Source organism: Zootoca vivipara, chromosome 1, assembly GCF_963506605.1.
Source record: "Zootoca vivipara chromosome 1, rZooViv1.1, whole genome shotgun sequence".
NCBI classification, from domain to species: Eukaryota; Metazoa; Chordata; class Lepidosauria; order Squamata; family Lacertidae; genus Zootoca; species Zootoca vivipara.
Window position 1 is genome coordinate 128,869,114 of NC_083276.1, and position 18,693 is coordinate 128,887,806.

Genomic DNA, 18,693 nt, shown 5'->3' on the forward strand with positions numbered 1-18,693 from the left:
ACATAACAATGAATAAGCCATGGCTTGCACGCTCCCCATTCCATGTGCAAAGGGAAGAGATTCTGTTGCTTTTGGGGAACAAATCATGGTTTGTTACTACATCTGAATGCAGCAGACAGTGGCTTCTTCAAACCACATTTATGTTAACAAGGCAGGCTATCAAGCTTCATTTTTGCCATTTTGCATTGTATTCTGTACTTATTTTAGCATGCTGATCAGCACCTATAAGGGCTACTTTAATAGACAGAACTGCTTTGTTCTTTGTTCCTTTTTCACAACATGGAGCTCTGCCTCCAGTGAAAATCTAACTGGCAAAATGAGGACAATTCCATCTATCTCGTGTGGTTCTGCTCAATCTTAAGTACAGAGTCCATCCTGCAAAGAGCCTTTATCATTATGCAAAGGGTGGCAGAAAATATTTCATGAGCTAATACAAGCGGAATCAATTTTCTTTTTAGCATTTCTTACTATGGTTAAGAAAAATCTCTTCTTTTATTCTTCCTGAATTCCTTTGTAGTACATCTATGGTTTAAATAACTTTGCTGTATATTGCTGAATTGAAGGTAAGCTTGTTGAGTGCACAGCAGTGCAAAAAGCTTCTAAACTGAGCCCTAAAGGTGTGACAATGATCTGTCTCTAGAGAGAGCCACATCTTCTCATATTGCTGCCTCTTGTGCCAAATAAGAATGCATGTTTCAATGATTTACAAAGCAACACTATTCATACCTACTCATGTATTGAGATGAATGGGGCTTACCCTTGAGTCACTATGTATAGGGTTGTAGCTTATTCAATGCTACAGTATTGTTACTTCACAAGGACAGAGTGTTTTTGAGTGTTTTTCTGCTTTTAAGCACCAGGCGAATATGTGTTTATTCTATTTAATTTAAAATATTTGTACCTCACCTTTCCATCCAGCAGGATCCACAAAGTGATTTTAAACAGCGGTTTAAAATGAGTTATCAAAACATAAAACAACAGCATAAGCAATAAAGCCAATGCCAAAGCAACAAGAAGGCAACCATTATCTTGGAGAAAATGTTAATTCTCAGTTCCCCCAAGAGACTCTAAATTAGCCATTGCAAACCCAGTTGCACAGGAGCCAAGCAAGTTTCCCTCTGGGAGGAGTTGTATTCTAGGCACCAATATTGAGAAGGCCCTTTTCTGAATAGACATTAACTATCCATCAGATGACCAGGTGGGGTGGGGGAGGGCAGACAGGGAGCCTCTGGAGATGACCTTGTTCACGAGTCAGTTCATTCTAAAGAAGGTGGTTTGAGGCATCCCAGTCCCAGACTACACAGAGCTTTAAAAGTCAAAACCAACACCTTAGATTGAGCCTTAAAACAAACTGGTTTTATTTTGCATCCTAATGTAACACATATTTCAGTAATCAAAAGTGCAATGTATTTTGTTTGACTATTTATTCGTCTTTTTCAAAAACCATCAATCACCATCACACATCTCCATTATAATAGATAACAATTTCTTTCCTAGTCGTTGCCACCTTGGGAACAATAAAACATTTTCAGCTTTATTTTATTACTATGGCTTGCACCAAAAGCATGGGCTATGCATACCATTTGGCAATTAGGAGTGCTCTGCAGGTTTGCAGCCTCCTGGCCTTATCTCCTCTTTCTTTTCAGCTTCACACGCCCCTTTCTTTTTTCTTCCTTGGTTAGCATCAAGACTGAATTGACATAGCCATGGGTAACACTACACATAGTTAGATTCTAAACTAGAAATTGACACCAGGATTAGAAAATTGTCTCTGGTTCTACAGCTAATTATGGTTAGCGGTTATTGTAGCTATACCAGTTCAGATAAAACAATGAACCACTGCTAACTCTAACTAGAGAAGGGAGGGAGAAGTATGAGGGAAAGGAGCATGGAAGCTGTTTACCAAACCATGGTTTGACAGTCAAGAACGCATGATGTTTGAATCAGACCAATTTTCAACACAAATAGATTCAGCATTACGAATGGCATTGTCAGCTATAACAATTATGCATCCTTAAAAAAAAATTAATGCAAGCTCACTCTGCTTCATAGAACTTAAAATGTGGTAACAGCTAAAGTGGTACAAATGTGTAAATTCTGTATAGAGCTGAAAATGTTGTACATGGGCAACCAGTTTAATGTGTGCATCTTGTGTATGTGTCTTGGTGTCACCTCATTTTTCCATCCTTTCCCCCTTCTGCTCTGTCAAAGAAGAAGAAGAAGAAGACACTGTTAAAGGTCCAGTGGCTGGCGAACCCAAACCTGCTGTTCCGCTTGGTGGGGAATGTGAGAAAATGAGGGATCCTGCTGAGCCTTTGCAACAGGCAGAGGGCTCCAAAGAGGCCCAGCAGGACTCCATTTCTGAAGACCAAGTGGCACGTAATGGGAAAAATGTTACTCTAGTTGAGGAGGAACCCTCGAAAGCCAAAATGCCTTCCTTGGGTGAGGAAGGTGTGTCCTCCTTAGGGACCTGCATGTGTTGGCTGCATTTGAGCTGTTCTCAAGCTTCCTCCACTCCACTCCATTTACTCTTTCCTCCATTTATTACCCTCATGATCAATGCTCTTGTTATTATGCTTTGAGGAGTGCATAACAGGCAAGCCAATTGTGCAAATGCTGTGTGATGATGACATGGTTTCCCACCACTGCAGCTGATTCCTGACTTTCCCCCCTAACCATGACACAGTATGCTATGCAGCCAAGCTGATATACCACAAAGCCGCCTTCCCTCCCTTTTCATCGCAGATGTGTTTGCCAGTCACATTGCTGATCTATGTATATATATTTTTCCGTTTTGTTTTTGATGCAGAGGTTCATCTGCTTTTCATTTCAAGAAACCAGCTGATTAACCTTGACTATGACATAAAGAGGCTTAAATTGTACCAATGTCTTTTGTTTGCAGTGTGCAGTGTATTTTTGCTTATGCTTCAGTACATTCTGGCTCAATTTCTCCAAGGCTGCTGCTTCTTATGTCATATCTTTGCCATTCATTGCAGTCCACCTTGACCCTCCTTAGCCATTGCCAGAATTTTTTGTTTTCATCTTTGTTACCTTTCTTACAAGTTGATGACGGAAATTGAAAACCCAGTGCAGGAATAAAATTTGCATGGATTCCAGTGATATTTTGGTAACCAGAATGAAGAGCAAGATTAGACATTGAGGGTGAAATCCTGTGTTACTAAGTCAAACAAATCATAATGAAGCTCTTCTACTTGAGGAAAAACTAAATACAAGTTCAGAGTTTGACCTCCTAATGAAATCTGTTAACCCTGTTAACCAGATCCAGAGGCTGTGATCCAGAGGTCTGCAAGTGCACTCATATTCTCAGGCACTTCCACAAATAATCGCACAAGAATTCAGCCTAACTTTTAATGGAATATTTGTGGAAAGTTTGATTCAGAGTGAAATGGTTGAACACTAAGAATAAATGTTGCTGCAGAAAAATCAACTTAGCTTATATGACCTTTTAGACGAGGATGTCAACATACTTTCTGTAGTACCAATCTAGACTGTGGGGAAGGATTAGACTGGGACTGCAACACTGGAACTTCACTCTGATATAATTCCTATTAAATAGCACCCCACCCCTTTCCAAGCTGTTCCCCTGCAGGTTAAATAGCACCTGCTGGAGTCGGGGGTCTCAACTCAAAGATCCTCTCAACAGCTGCTATTCACACTTTTTTAAAAAAAAATCACAGAAGATCCTATTTATGGGTGATCTGATACACAGTACATATAACATTATTTCTGTTAAAATCTCTCACGAATGACTCCCATTGAAACTTAAGTCATAGACCAGGCATCCCCAAACTGCAGCCCTCCAGATGTTTTGGCCTACATCTTTCATGGCGGTGGGGGAGGAAGAGAGTAAGGCCCACTCAGCATTGGCTTCAAACAAGTAGGGATGCTCACGTGGGGCCATTTGTGGTGTGGGGTCATTCTGGCTTTGTGCAATTTTGCTTATGTGTGCAATAGACAGAAATGTAACCCTCATGTAAGATGAGATCTTGCCTGTATTATTTATTCATTTATTCATTTATTTGGATAGTACTTAAGAGATGAAGGGTAGACTTGATAGATGTATACAGCATTAAACACAGACTTAGATAACTTGTGCAGAGAGAAACAATCCTCTCTTTCACATTGAAATCGACCAGAGAAGTTAAATGAGCAACACTTTAAGGTCAAATTACACAAGTGTACTCCTTTGCCGAACACATAATTTACAGAATTAACTATCAAAAAATATGATGAGGACCATTGTCTTGGATGGCTCCCTCCCCACATATAAACCTGCTCAGAGAGAGTAGGTTGCTCAGGGGCAATTAGCTGCGTCAGCTAAAAGTTAACCCTCCAAAGACAGCATACCTTTGTTCATCAGGGGCTGAGCACCGTCACCATGATGCCTGGCTTGTGAGCTTCCAGCGGTACCTGGAGCCAGAATTTAGGGTGAAGGTGTTTTCAAGCAAGGGGGTTTATTTATATGAACTGTGAAGCATATAGTGCACTTAGCTAGGGGGATTAGGGGCTTCCAAGCTTGTTCGAATGAAACAACTGCTCTGCAAAAGGGCAGCTGTTTCCCAATTTGGAACAGGTTCTCTGGATCACAGCTGTAGTGTGGATCATAGTTCTTAACAGGTTTATCTCAGTCTCTCACAATGTCTAATCTGGTGTAAGAATGTGATCGTTAAAAATAGTGGCAGTGTTGCAAAATGATCATTTGTGGGAAATGAAGCAATACCAAATATTTCCATAGAAATATGGGACTGTTGTCGGGATGAATTGTTTTTCAATTTCCTGTTCCTAGGTTTAGAAGGATACCAAGAACAATATATACTTTGCAGCTGAATCCTAGACATGCTTACTCAGAAGTAAGCTTGCCGAATTCAGTGGGGTTTACTCACAAGCAAGTGTGCACAGGATTGCAGTGTTAATGTTTATTCCTTTTGAAACCGATTTCTTTTTAAACAAATGGGATAAAAATTGTGCTGTATGCTGAGCTGAAATGGTTCCCACTGAAATAATTATATATGTTGAGAATACAGAATTTTGCCAATATTTTTTCAGGACATTTTTAAAGACATGTGTAACCATGATTGTAATATGATGTAGATTGCATTATGCAGGTCCTGTAATTGCCTGAGGAAGCAAAGTCTTATTAAGCATGGCATATAATATTTAGGAAAGGCATCACTATATAAAATGTTACCAAAGGATATAAGCAAATGAAGAATTACAGTTTCCATGAACTTTAAATAAGAAAATCTAAGCCTTCAGCAATGTGCTGGAAGCTGCAGTGGCCCTGATTTTGTTTTGAAGCAGTGGTAGATCTTCACATTTTGTCTTAACATCTGGATTTCAAAGAATGAGGAACGCTTTAATGACAGTAATCTGATTTTTTAAAATATATGAAAAGGGGGGAATGCTCCTCCTGTATTAAATGAAAATTGGTGAATAAATTGCTTTGTTACTATTATTTGATTGAGCTCAAATAAAAGGAATCATATAATTAAACGGATTTAGAGGTTTGAATGTTATAATGTGCAGCCTATCACAAATGTGATGCCTATTTTTGACTGTAATTCAGAATTTATATCATTGAGTGATATTCATTGTCAGGCAGAGTAGGCCTGTTGAAATCAGTAGATTTAAATTATTTAACTGATTTTAGTAGGTCTATTGACCAGGCATGTCAAACCTGCGGCCCTCCAGATGTTTTGGACTACAATTCCCATCTTCCCCAACCACTGGTCCTGCTAGCTAGGGATCATGGGAGTTGTAGGCCAAAACATCTGGAGGACCGCAGGTTTGACATGCCTGGCTCTATTCTGAGGATGACTGACATTGGATATCACCCATTGTACCATAAAGCATAATAAGATGAAGTTGGGTTTATCTGTAGTGTAATGCTTGTGAGGAAACTGGCCTGTGATTTTAAAAGCATAATAATTTGCCATTAAACTATAGGTAGGTTTGCGTGTATCACAGGAGTTATTATTATTACTTTTAATAAAGATTTGTCCCTCTAAAAGAGAGAAAAACAGAGCTCTAAAAAGGTACCATTGCATGTGACCCCCCCCCTTTTAACCACTCTGCCATGCCAAATAATGCTGTAAACTAGTCTGCTGCTGCCTGTGAATGCTTTAAGTAATCTGTTGTAAAATCCAATCAAACAACTACAGATTTACTTGCAGCTTCGAAGATGGAAATCCATGAGGAGCATACAGGCCTTTTTGCAGCTGAGCCATTAGGCCCAAAGGAACCAGAGAAAGGAAGTAAGACTAGTGAGCAACCTATACATGATGCCTTAGTTCAACAGCCAGCAAAAACCGAGACTTTAGAAACAACAGAATCACAAGGCAAAGGAGAAGAAAAAATGCTTCCAACCTTGTCAGGACAGACCTTAGATGCCAGTCCACAACAGAAAGAGGACAGGAATTCTGTAAAAGCAGATTTTGATTTCACTGGAGAGCCACATCTACATAAAGAACCGAAAGATTTGTCAACAGAGCTGCACAAAGAAAGTAAAACTGATGAAAAGGCGCCAGAGGCCCAGAAACCTGTCGCTGAAGCACTACCCTTCAGGTCTAGAGATGGCCAGTTTGATGCTATAAAAAGTGACTTTACCTCTCATGAAAGCATAGGTTGTTTCTCATCTTCAGAATTTACAGTGGGCCAAAAAAGCACAGTTAAAACTGTGTTTTCTTCTGAAACTTTGCCAGTTACTCTACATAAATCTGAGCCACATGGTAGTAGGAACATGATGCAAATATCTACTGCTTCAGAGATTGCCAAAGATAGAAAAATTGACAAAGAGCAAGCAAAAAAACATGAAGAAGAATTTGAAGTGTTGACTTCTCAAGCCTCAAAACAAATTAGAGTGCAGACGCCCACCCAGAATGTTCCTTTTTGGGAGGAAGAGAAAGATATGACAGAGGATGAAAGCGACGAGGAGGGGTTCTCCATTTCCAGTGGAAAAAAGCCCAAGATATTAGATGATCATTTTTTAAAAGCTCATGGCCAACAAACAACTGCTTTAGGTAAAGAAGTAGAAGGAACTGATTCTAAAAAGCCTGCGGGTACTCTCAAAGCAGAAGAAGAGTTGGAGAAAACTGAGGTTTCATCAACATGGGATATTAAAAAAGAGGGAAAGCATGGCACAGAGAGTTCTACAGAAAGACTCAGCCAAGAATTACTTCCTGAAAAAGTAAAAGAGCCTTTAGATAAAGCTATATTGCCTGCAGCAATAGAGAAACCCACTGCTGAACCCAGCAAAGAATCTGTGCAAGGAAAGGATGGGAAAGGGGAAGTGTTCTCAGCTGCAGATTCAGAAGCTCACAAAATGCAGATAGAGGAGGATAAATCAGGAATGTCTACATATTTTGAGACTTCCACCCTTAAAGATGAAACTATCACGAGTGACATCCTACAGCAAGGCAAAGATTACTATGAACTGAGTGATACTAAAGAGGAGACCTACGACCCTTACCATAAAGATTTCATCATATCTAAGAAAGACACTGAGGAATTTCAGCCAGAGGCATATCAACACACCAGCATACCTGCTCATGAAATGGGATACAGCACCCTTGCCCAGGGCTTCCCAGATGATTCTGAGGAACCTAGTTCCCCTACAGAAAGAATGTACACCATTGACCCAAATGTATATGGGGATAAGAGAGAACTCCACAGTAAAAATAAAGATGACTTAACTCTAAGCAGGAGCTTGGGGCTTGGTGGGAGATCTGCCATAGAGCAGAGGAGTATGTCAATTAATCTGCCCATGTCCTGCTTGGACTCTATAGCACTGGGGTTTAACTTTGGGCGGACACATGATCTTTCACCACTAGGTTCAGATATTATGGATAATGCTAGTGGCGACGAAGGTGATGATTATTTGCCAGCCACTACTCCAGCAGTAGAAAAGTCTCCCTCCTTCCCATCAGTGAGCAGGGAAGAAGATGAAAAAACTGAAGAGTCAAAAGTAAAAGAAGGAGGAGAGATCCAGGTGGAGCCTTTGTGTGAGTCACCCTTCCTGGCTAAAGATTATTACAAAAATGGGACTGTAATGGCTCCTGATTTACCTGAAATGTTAGACTTGGCAGGCACAAGGTCAAGAGAAGCATCTGTGAGTGCAGATGCTGAGGTAGTCCACAGGAAGTCTGTTCCTTCAGAAGCAGTTGTAGAGGACAGTGGAGTGGCCCAGCTCCTCATGGCTGATGAGAACCATATGACTCTAAAAGCTGACAGTCAACTAGAAGATTTAGGTTACTGTGTTTTCAATAAGTACACGGTGCCAATGCCATCTCCAGTACAGGACAGTGAGAATTTGACGGGGGAAAGCTGTCCCTTTGATGAAAAAATTAGAAGAGGTGTCGCTGCAGACCTTTCTTTGATAGAGGTGAAGTTGGCAGCAGCTGAGAGAGCCAAAGAAGAAAGAGAGGCCTCTGGGGAATCAGCAGTTTTGGGCAAAGAGTTTGAGCAGGAGAGAAAAGCTATTGATAAACTAGATACTGTGCTAGAAAAAAGCGAGGAACAAAGTGACTCTAAAGAAGTTTGTTCTCATGAGGACACTGAACATGAAAAAGCAAAGCCTGCTCCAACTTTAGAAAGTTCAGGTGATAAACATATAGTTGGACTGGAAGAGAAAGGTTCTTCATTATCCGAGAAAGAAAAAAAAGCTGTTCATGTTGCTGAAGAGACAGGCAAGGCAGAAATTTCCTATAAACCAGACTATGATGCTATAAAGCATGAGATGGATTCTGCTGCTCGGCAAGTTGAGCAAGAAAACCAGAGTAAGTTAGGAGTTCATGTCACTGAGCCTGTTACAGAGCAAGGCACAGATGATCAAGAAAAGACCCTCTCAACATTGCCCCAAGACCCCAGTGTCTGTGCAAAAGCAGAACCTGCTCAAATGAAAGATGCCAATAAACTCTCTGAAACTGAAGTTAAGGAGAAAGGAGCTAAGCCTGACCTGGTTCACCAAGAAGCAGTAGATAAAGAAGAATCGTATGAGTCAAGTGGTGATAATGACCAAGCACAAGAGGGCTTGCCTGTAGAAACTTTAAAACCATATGATGACAAATTACGACTAGAAAGCCCTTCTTTGTCGGAAGAGGAGATGGCATCACAATTGACAGTGGAACAACCAGTTACAGAAAGAGGTGTATCTAAAGCTACCCAAGATGAAACAACTGAAATTCAAATGGAGAACATACCACAGCCTAAGGAAGATAATGTGGAATCTCTAGGACTGGAAGGCTCTGTAAAAACTGAGGCATTGCAGGAAGGAGAAGAACAAGAGAAGGAGAGTAAGCAAGCAGAACAACAACAGGAAGAGATCAAACAAGCAGAAGAACAAGAGGAAGAGAGTAAGCAAAAAGAATATGAGGAAGAGAGTAAACTAGAGCAAGCAGAAGAAATTAAGCAAGAACAGCAGAAGGAAAAGATCATGCAGGGAGGTGAGGAAGAGAGTAGACAAGAAGAGGAAAAGAGGAAGCAAGAGGAAGAGATTGAGCAGGAAGAAGGAGAGATGAGGCAAAGAAGCAAAGAAGGGGACTTTGGTGAAGAGCTTGAGGTGTGTGAAGCTGTCCCTGCGCAAATGCCTGAACTCAAAGGAGTAATAGAGTCTGTGGTTACAATTGAGGATGACTTCATCACAATAGTGCAGACCACAGTCGATGAGGGAGAAACCAGCTCCCACAGTGTGCGCTTTGCAGAGGCACCACCGGCTGATACAGAAGAAGAAAGCGTCCATCCTGAAGTGGAGGTGGAGGTGGAGGCGGTGACTGATGTAGAAGCAGAGACAAAAGAAAGCTCTCTGGAAGCTCCTGGCTCCCCTGAACAAGAAGAAATCCCATTGACTGATTACAAGACAGAGACGTATGATGACTATAAAGATGAAACAACCATTGATGACTCCATCCTGGACACAGACAGCATATGGGTAGATACTCAAGGTGTGCCTTATCCTTTTTTCATTTTTCGTTTCCAAAATTATTCATTAATAATAAATAATAAATAATTATAATTAATTATAATTAATAATTAATATTACTGCATTCAGGAATATTGTTAAAATAATGACAATAGGAAATAATCTGATTTTTAAAAATGAAATCCCACTGAAGCACTATTAACATTTTACTAATTCTGGTTTTGTTTTTTTTGTTTTTTGTTATAATTTACTCTGATCCTGCAGATGATGATAGGAGCATCATGACGGAACAGTTAGAGACTGTTCCTAAAGAGGAGAAGGCAGAGAGAGAATTGCGGAGACCGTCTCTTGATAAACATAAAAAAGAGAAACCTTTAAAAACTGGGAGAGGCAGGATTTCTACTCCCGAAAGAAAAATAGCTAAAAAGGAACCTAGCACTGTCTCCAGAGATGAAGTGAGAAGGAAAAAAGGTTCATGTAATACTCACTCTCTTTTTCCTATAATGCCATACTGTGAGTTGTTCACCTGTTTTATAGGAGTATTTTAGCAGTACTGTTACACATTTAATCAAGAATATTCATTTGTGTTAACAGCAAGGCATTCAGTCTACACTGCTTCCAGCCACTCCAGTTCAGGCTGATGATTATTTTCTTTTATGGAGTAGGAAAACATCCTGTATGAGAATTCAGCTCTGCTTACTTGGATTCATTAATACCAAATAAATAACATCAGCATAAAGTCACGTATGTACCATGACTTTGCTAATGCTCTGGGTAGCCATGTGGCAATCTTTCGATCTCCTTAGTTGCCGAATCTAGTATGTAAAATATCCCACTATTATTCCCCGTGTGCAAGAGGCAGAGAATTGTCAGTGGGCACCAGTCAGGGATGCGGGTGGCACTGTGGTCTAAACCACTGAGCCTAGGGCTTCCCGATCAGAAGGTTGGCGGTTTGAATCCCCGTGACGGGGTGAGCTCCCGTTGCTCGGTCCCAGCTCCTGCCAACCTAGCAGTTTGAAAGCATGTCAAAGTGCAAGTAGATAAACAGGTACTGCTCCATCGGGAAAGTAAACGGTGTTTCTGTGCGCTGCTCTGGTTTGCCAGAAGCGGCTTAGTCATGCTGGCCACATGACCCGGAAAAACTGTTTGCGGACAAACGCCGGCTCCCTCAGCCAGTAAAGCTAGATGAACGCAGCAGCCCCAGAGTCGTCTGTGACTGGACTTAACTGTCAGGGGTCCCTTTACCTTTTACCAGTCAGATCTGTGGCTCCACTGGGTTTTGAACCCTGGTTAATGTCCAGCATTTTGTCCAAACCAAAGTGAGGCCTAGATCCTGGAGATCTGTCACTTAGCTAAAAAAATACCTCCATTCACCAGTGGAACTTAGCCCATACCCTTTCAGACATAGCCTTGGAAGCTGCCCAGTACAATTGCAATGCCACATGGCAGGAGTGTGCAGGCTGGAGTGGGAATATGCGCTCATTCTATGCAGTTTGTACAGAAGGTTCCTGGCTTGCACGGTCTGAGTGTGGTGACAGGTAAATTGACACTTGCTATACCCAATGATATGAAGGGTCAGTGTTGCCTGTAACAACTACAAAGTCGTCTCTGGGCCTTCGTAGGCTCACATTCAAACTGAAGGTCTAACATGGTACCAACAGCCAAAATGTCATGTTGAAATATATTTCGGTTTCTCGGTTTTTTGTTTCTGATTGTATGCTCTTGTTTTCTTGTCTATCTATAGCTGTATATAAGAAAGCTGAACTTGCTAAAAAAGCTGAAGTTCAGGCTCACTCTCCCTCCAGGAAAATCATTTTAAAACCTGCTATCAAACATACTAGACCAACTCATCTCTCCTGTGTTAAGCGGAAGCAGACAGGTGATTGTGCTGTCTTGAATTTATGCAACGTGGCTGGCAAACATAGACATTACTATTGTTATTATTATTTGTAATCTCATTGCTCTACTGGCTGCTCTGGTTTTGATTTTAGTTTTCCTTCTCCCCTTCTGAGACCTTTTTCTGCTGTCATGAATGATACTGCTTTTTTGTATCATGTTTTATTTATTTATTTATTTGAACAGAGACCATGATCATGTATGCTTGTCATGCTTGGATTTCCCAAGTTCTGTAGTTGTTTCTTGGCATTGTGGTTTGACAGTGGTGTTGTAGAAATTTCTCTGTTTTGCCTTGTTCTGTTTTATTTTCTCTCTCTCTCTCCATTTTTGCTCTGTTCTGGTGGGAAGTGCTAATGGCTTTAAACCATGGTTTACATTTTTTTCATCTATATCCCTTTTTTTCCTCATGCATAATAATAAGAAGCATTTCAGCTTTGTTCGGCTTGTATTTATATTGTATGCATTTGCTGTTTCAAATCTATTACCGTATTTTGTATATTGAAAGTTTTTATGTATTGAAACACAAAACCTGCAGGGCGAATTGAGCTCTGCCATGAAGTGGAAAGTGAAGAAATTTGTAGTCAGTAGGACTATGAATCTATAACTTTCCATCTTTTTCTGCAATGAAGACCTTGGACAATACAGGAGGGGGAAATAGGGTTTTTTTCAGTTTATGCATATCTCTGTTGTCATTTGGAGGAACAGAAACTTGGGCTGTACAGTGCTTTCCAGGCTGCGTGTGGAAGCATAAATGGATACAAACCTACAAGGAACGACACTGTTTGATTTGCACTGAAATGAAAAAGAATTGGATTTGCACAACCCCACCATTTTAGTTGGATCTGTGTGCGGAAACTTAAGTGGCTCATGCACATGCTCTGCCTCTTCATACATTCACACACTAAAATTATTTGATCCCCATCCTTCAAAGGGAAGAAGAATAAAAAAACATCCTCGTTCTCTTTCAATACTTCTATGTAAAGAATTCATCAGATGATTCTACTAACTCCAGGAAAAATGTTTCTGTGACCCCAGCACTTGAAAAATATTCCCACTCAGTATTTTCATACAGTATAAAATTGCAAATAGGTGTGCCATTTAATAACTTACAAATATAAGAACTCTTATTGTTAATAGACTAGATCTCTGTATCTTCAGTTTAATGCTGAGTAGTAACCTAAACCCGCAAAGCTTTTTAAAAAGGTTAACCCAAATTATATTGAGAGAAAGTTGGCCTTTCTGTTATCTGGTTTTTTTGTTTGTTTGTTTGTTTGTTTGTTTTGCAAAGGGAGGCTATATTTCATTTTCAAAATAGCTGCACAGATTATTCCTTAACCACTACACAAATAAAAGTGTAACTCAGCAAATATATCCATATAGTGTATTACATAATATTTTGTGGTCTATGCATGTTGATTCACAAAATTAGTCATTAGGCACAGTTGGACCCACTAAAGTAAGGTTCATGCCAGTACGACATGGGGGTGGAACTAAGTGCATACCATCCTGTTTCTGGGTGGATCTTTAATGGGAACGCTTTTAAAATCAGCATGATAACACACATTTTTTGGGGGGGGGATTCCTCTTAAACCTCTATGTTTACATGGAGGAGACTAAGTTTTTTTCTGTACAGTTCCCCCTGAGGGTGAAAGAACGTCATCAAATCATCTCAGGGAGACTTGCTGTATGTGTGTTCGGAGTGTATGATGGCAATACTCCAGAATCTCACACTGTCCAATCTCTCTCAAAACTTCAAAACATCATTCGCCAGACTGCGAGGCTGGATGCCCTATTTTTAGCAGTTTAAAAGTAAAAATAAAAAAATCAGAGGAATGGAAGTAGTGCCCATCCTTTGGACCATCATAATGGAATTCACAGGGCTGCACCCTGTTCAAATCAGGTGAGTCTTTTTTGGAATCCAAGTTCAGCAGATTCAAGGACACACACACCCCGCCGCCCACTTCCAGCCAATCCCTGCAATATATAGCAACCACTATCCGGATTAGGGTTCTGAGATAGAAAAAATGCAATCATTATAACTATTGGGTTCTGCTTGAAAAGGTCACCACATGGTGATGTTAATGATGCGACTAGATGGCTGGCTGTAGCCTTTAACTACATTCAACCTTTTGACATGAAGTGAGTTGAGTTTTCTCTGACTCCAGCAGACCCTCAGAAACCAAGAGGTGGGAATTACCAGAATTGCCATGTTAGTAGAGACCCTACATATAGCCAGTGTATACATTTCTGTGATTCATTTCCCCAACTTTTCCCTCAGTTAAAAACAGCTGTTGGTGGCTTCAGGCTGAGCAGAGGTACAGGAAGGGAGGGAGATAATTTTTTACCTGTTGTCTGTCAATTCAAAATTTCCCTCCCTGCCCCCAAGGAGGAAAACAACTGGTTGAGCAGTTTTGAGCAAACAATGGCTGGCATGCACACACATGTGTGTTGGCAACAATGCTCACCTGTCATATGAAAGCCTCTCCTCAGTTTTCTGTTCCACATGAGCAATGATCAGCTGTCAGTATAAAGAATACGTGAGAGGTCTAAGAGATGGTCTAGTCCTCGCATGTGGAAATCCATCATCAATGCAAAGAGAAGTAGGTGTTGGTGCTGCGATCCACAATTCCCTACCCCCATAATGGCTGAGATTGAAGAAATGTGCCTTCTGCATGGTTTGTGAAAGCAAACCAGGATCTAAAAGTGATTTTCAGATCCTGGTCTATTTTTTCTAACTCGAGTTTAAACAAACCGTAGTTCCCCGAGTTCAGTTGTCACAGGGAACTGTAATTAGCTTAGTTTAAAAATTGGGAGCAAAAACATTCTATCTCTTCTGAAATGGGAAAGAGGAAGGGAACGGGGACCGGACAGTCTCAAGGCCAACTGTGGCTTGTGCATCTTTGTGAACTTGGGCTATAAGTAAAAGGTTTCGAGGGTTTCTTTTTTTTAAAAAAAGCTTAAAATGCAGGGAAGGCTCCCCCTGTAATTATAGCCTTAGAGATCTTAGGAAGCTGGTAACCAGTGCTCTTCTCTTAGTCATGAAAAGTGCAGATTATTTGACTGTATTTGGCCAGCCTTGTATTTGTTTCTGATGGATTTTACCCACAGTTTTCCAGTTGCTAATTTCTAAGCAGGAAAAGATAAGTCTCTCAAATCCTAGGATTGTGAGCTGATGTTTTTAATGTCATTGTTTTAAAATTGTGAATGTTGCTGAAAGAAGTGGTAATTGCAAATCATGGGTTCTTCAGAATGCTCTTAGTTTTTTATCAAACATTTCTCATATTCTCCTTTTCTTGTATGGGTAAGCATATTCAAAGCTCACTAGCAGGTATATTTTCCTATAGTAGTAATTTTGAATATATTTGCATGGAATGTAAGTCCCATTAAATTTGTCAGTGGGACTTTCAGCTGTGTAAACATGCAAAGGATTGGGGTTATGAATGGCAATAGAGCTTAGGTTCTAGAAAAAGAAACTAATTCATAAAATCAAGTATACCTGCAGTTGTTCCAGATTTTGATTCAGAGTGGTTTTCCTTCTTTCTTGATGCACAGAATGGAAAAGGAAAGAAAGGAATTCTTTTAGAAAGCATTTTAAGTCATCACTATCATCCAAACATTGTCGTAATTTGTACTTCACTCTTTGATTGGTTGAAAATGTAAGACTGTGCTTCCTTTGTGACATCACAACATTGATATTATAGGGCAAATGGGCATCAGCTCAGGCTATGTGAACTGGGTCAAACATGTATTAGGTTTGTCTTAATCACCTTAAATTTCATATTTACCCCAGGAGTAAATATGTTTCTTGCATGATTAAACTGTTAGCCAAACTCCAAAGGACAGGGTGAAGTCATGATCCAGGTTCATTGTTCAGATGGAGGAGTTGTTATGCTTTCAGGTAAGTCAGCAGTAAAGGTGTTTTGCCCTCATTTCAGAGCATTGGATTATTGGTTAGCAGTGGACGATTGGAATCTGATAAAATGAGAGGTATCTGTTATGGGGATAGGTGAACAGCAGCAAAATTTATAGAGGGGAAATTATACAGGCATCTTGTACTGAACATTCTCTGCCAGATATTTTTTGACTGAAACTCTTTCCTTTGTTTTCTGCTTCTGACTACACATTATCATCTATCTTTAGGTAGGATGTTATTTAAGTGAGGGTCACATATGAAAGGAAAAGTGCACTCATGTTGGCAATAAACTTGAGTTCAAACCATTGGAACTGTCGGCAAACAAGGCTTGCCACATTTGCCTAGGCTGATGAGAATCCACCATTGGTGCCTCAACTAAAATTTGAGATAATTTAACAAACGGAAGACTCAAATATGCCTTCTGCCCAACAGCTGCCTTAGCAAGCATTTCATAAACTAAACTATCTGCTACTGTTATTAACAATGTGTGTACAGCTCATTTATCAGCTGATGATCAAACTCAAGCTCTATGCATGTTTTATAAATACCAGGAAGTAAACTTGGGGACGGGGAGGGGGGGGAGTGCAGATGATCTTGCTCGCTCCCCCTCCTTCATCATCATTTTAGTGACCTTGTGGAAGGCTGCTACAATGGGGAGCCTTTTGTATTGGAGGCCACTGTGTGTTTCGGAATCCAGATTGCATGAGGATCCTCTGCAGATATAAAAAGCTCCTCACTACAGACTGCAAGGTGGGAAGAACAATGGAGGGGTAATGGGACTGACACACTTCTTCTTGCTGCACACATCCTCTCCCACCGTGTTCATTTGCTGGTACTTGTAACATCAAAAAGAAATCTCAAAACTCTCAAAACTCAAAAACATCATAAAAGGCAGAACACAATTCATAAAGCAGAAGCCTTGTGATAGGATATATATGTAGGGGTGACACCTATCCAAACTAAAAGGTGATAGCACGGCACTAAAATCAACCTTTTTCTGTGTTGCGCTGTTTATTTATTTTAATATGTTGCCCTGTCCTCCTTTGTAAAGCCATGGTTGGAAATCTGATAAAGGCAAAGACACTCATACAAAGCCCAATTATTGCACATAGAGATGGATCGACCCCTTAAAGTCCAGTTCTTAAAAGTGACATGAAATAAGTCCATCCTGCCACAGCAGTGTGTGGATTTTTAATGGAAAATCCTGCAATGCCAACATGGATTTTTAAAATAATAAAAAAATACTTAGGAGATGGTTGAAATGTTCCTCTTCTTTAAAAAAGATCCTTTCAAAGTTGTAAATATAGGGCACTGAGCCACCCACAGTCTGGAACGTTGCTGCAACATCCTTACGATGTGCATACAGTAGGTCCTCTTGGGAGCAGTACACATGGGGCAGCAGCCATCTTTTATCCTGTATACAATTCCCTGGAAAGCAATAGAATGTCATTAAGCTCCAGTGCTCCCAGGGGGGACGTCCTGTGTCGGCACTTGAAGTGCTCAGCATTAAGCAACCCTGTGTACTCGCCACTCCAGGCTTGTGGATGCCCCAAAGCCCTATTTTTAGAGGTTTAAAGGGATGTCTCATTAAAGAATCCACCTGACTGGATTCGTTCTTTTCTTTTAAAAATGATTTTCCATTATACAAGCATATATTGCACACACTGGATTTCAAAGTACAGTACTAACTGTGGATTCTGAACTGGGCCCTTGGTCCAGTCCAGGGTTATGATCCATCAGGATCAAATAATGTGAGTCTATTTTAAAATCTGAGTAGAGGTGTTTCCTGCTCCATCCCTGCTCATCCCATGTTCACAAAAGGTCAGAGGAAGAAACTATGATACATTATTATGGTTGTTGATTGCCTGAAAAAGATTCCAAAATTATCCAGAACTCACGTTACCTTGGAAAGCTTTCTACATCCTTGCCCAAGACAGAGAAAACCAGATAACCATTTTTATTTGCTAGTTTGAATTTGTTTGTTTTTTTAATTAGCATTAGCTATTGCTAATAATGAATTCATTTGTGTCTTAATATTGCATGGCAATTCAAACTGAATATGTTAAGGGTGAATTTGAAATTACCATTAAGGGTCCTTTTCTTTCTGTGTACCTAATAGCTGCTGGTGGTGAAACAAACCAAGGTCCTGGGGTGTTTAAGCAAGCAAAGGAAAAACTTTCAGTGAGTAGACTTGTTTTCCTTTTTATTCATGTTTTCACATTCATTTTTGTTTCCAGGTGGTTTTATGGTCATATCTGAAAGACAGGGGGGAATCTTTTAGGAGCCATTTGTCAGTTTTAAGACAATTGATTTTCAGAATTACTCATATATTATTAAAACTTCCTAATTGGTGCACACTGTAGAATGGAGATTGGCAACATATTAAGCTACTAAACTATGTATTTAATATTCGATTCACTTAATATGGTACAACCACAATAACCTCAATTGGACTATTCTTAACCAATTGGCTTCCATCCACCAGTGTGGAGGAGACCAATCTACTTTTTCCCTAAATGGAAGTACTTGCCTTTAGATCACCGAGGATCACCGAGCAGTTCTTTTCAGCAATCAGAAACAGCACATGACATTTGCCCTAGCCTCAAGTCCCAGTCATAGACACCAGGAGCAGAGCAATTGTCGAAGGAGCGTTGGTCTGATAGAACAGCTTATGCTTTATATATTGGAGATCTCTGGTTCAGATCCAGAGTGGTGTAGGCCCATTACACATCTGAATTGTGATCATCTTGAATGAAAGCTATCCTGTGCTAACTTACACAATATCCTGTGCTCTATCACGGTGACATGGCTAAGGCATGGGGGCAGCCATTTATGCAGGGGCTGCTCATTTTTAAAAAGCTTATTCTTGTCCTGGTAAAATCAAGTCCTGGGGCTGCCACGGCAGGGCTGGTGTAAATTTGCACCACTGGGGCATGGCTTTGTATCA

At 40.3% G+C, this 18,693-nt stretch overlaps 1 protein-coding gene across 15 annotated transcripts in view; it reads left to right on the forward strand.

Annotated features, from left to right (window-relative positions):
• Positions 1 to 18,693, forward strand: part of MAP2 (microtubule associated protein 2) — a 244,532-nt gene that overhangs the window by 195,248 nt on the left and 30,591 nt on the right. For 8 of the 15 annotated variants that reach the window (XM_060282190.1, XM_060282203.1, XM_060282223.1 and 5 more), the window contains 5 exons: positions 2,212 to 2,451; positions 6,195 to 9,959; positions 10,202 to 10,408; positions 11,682 to 11,816; positions 17,866 to 17,927. In XM_060282190.1, coding sequence (XP_060138173.1) covers positions 2,212 to 2,451; positions 6,195 to 9,959; positions 10,202 to 10,408; positions 11,682 to 11,816; positions 17,866 to 17,927 — 4,409 coding nt within the window. The remainder of the gene's footprint in view (positions 1 to 2,211; positions 2,452 to 6,194; positions 9,960 to 10,201; positions 10,409 to 11,681; positions 11,817 to 17,865; positions 17,928 to 18,693) is intronic. The other 7 variants (XM_060282227.1, XM_060282230.1, XM_060282233.1 and 4 more) reach the window with 2 other exon arrangements.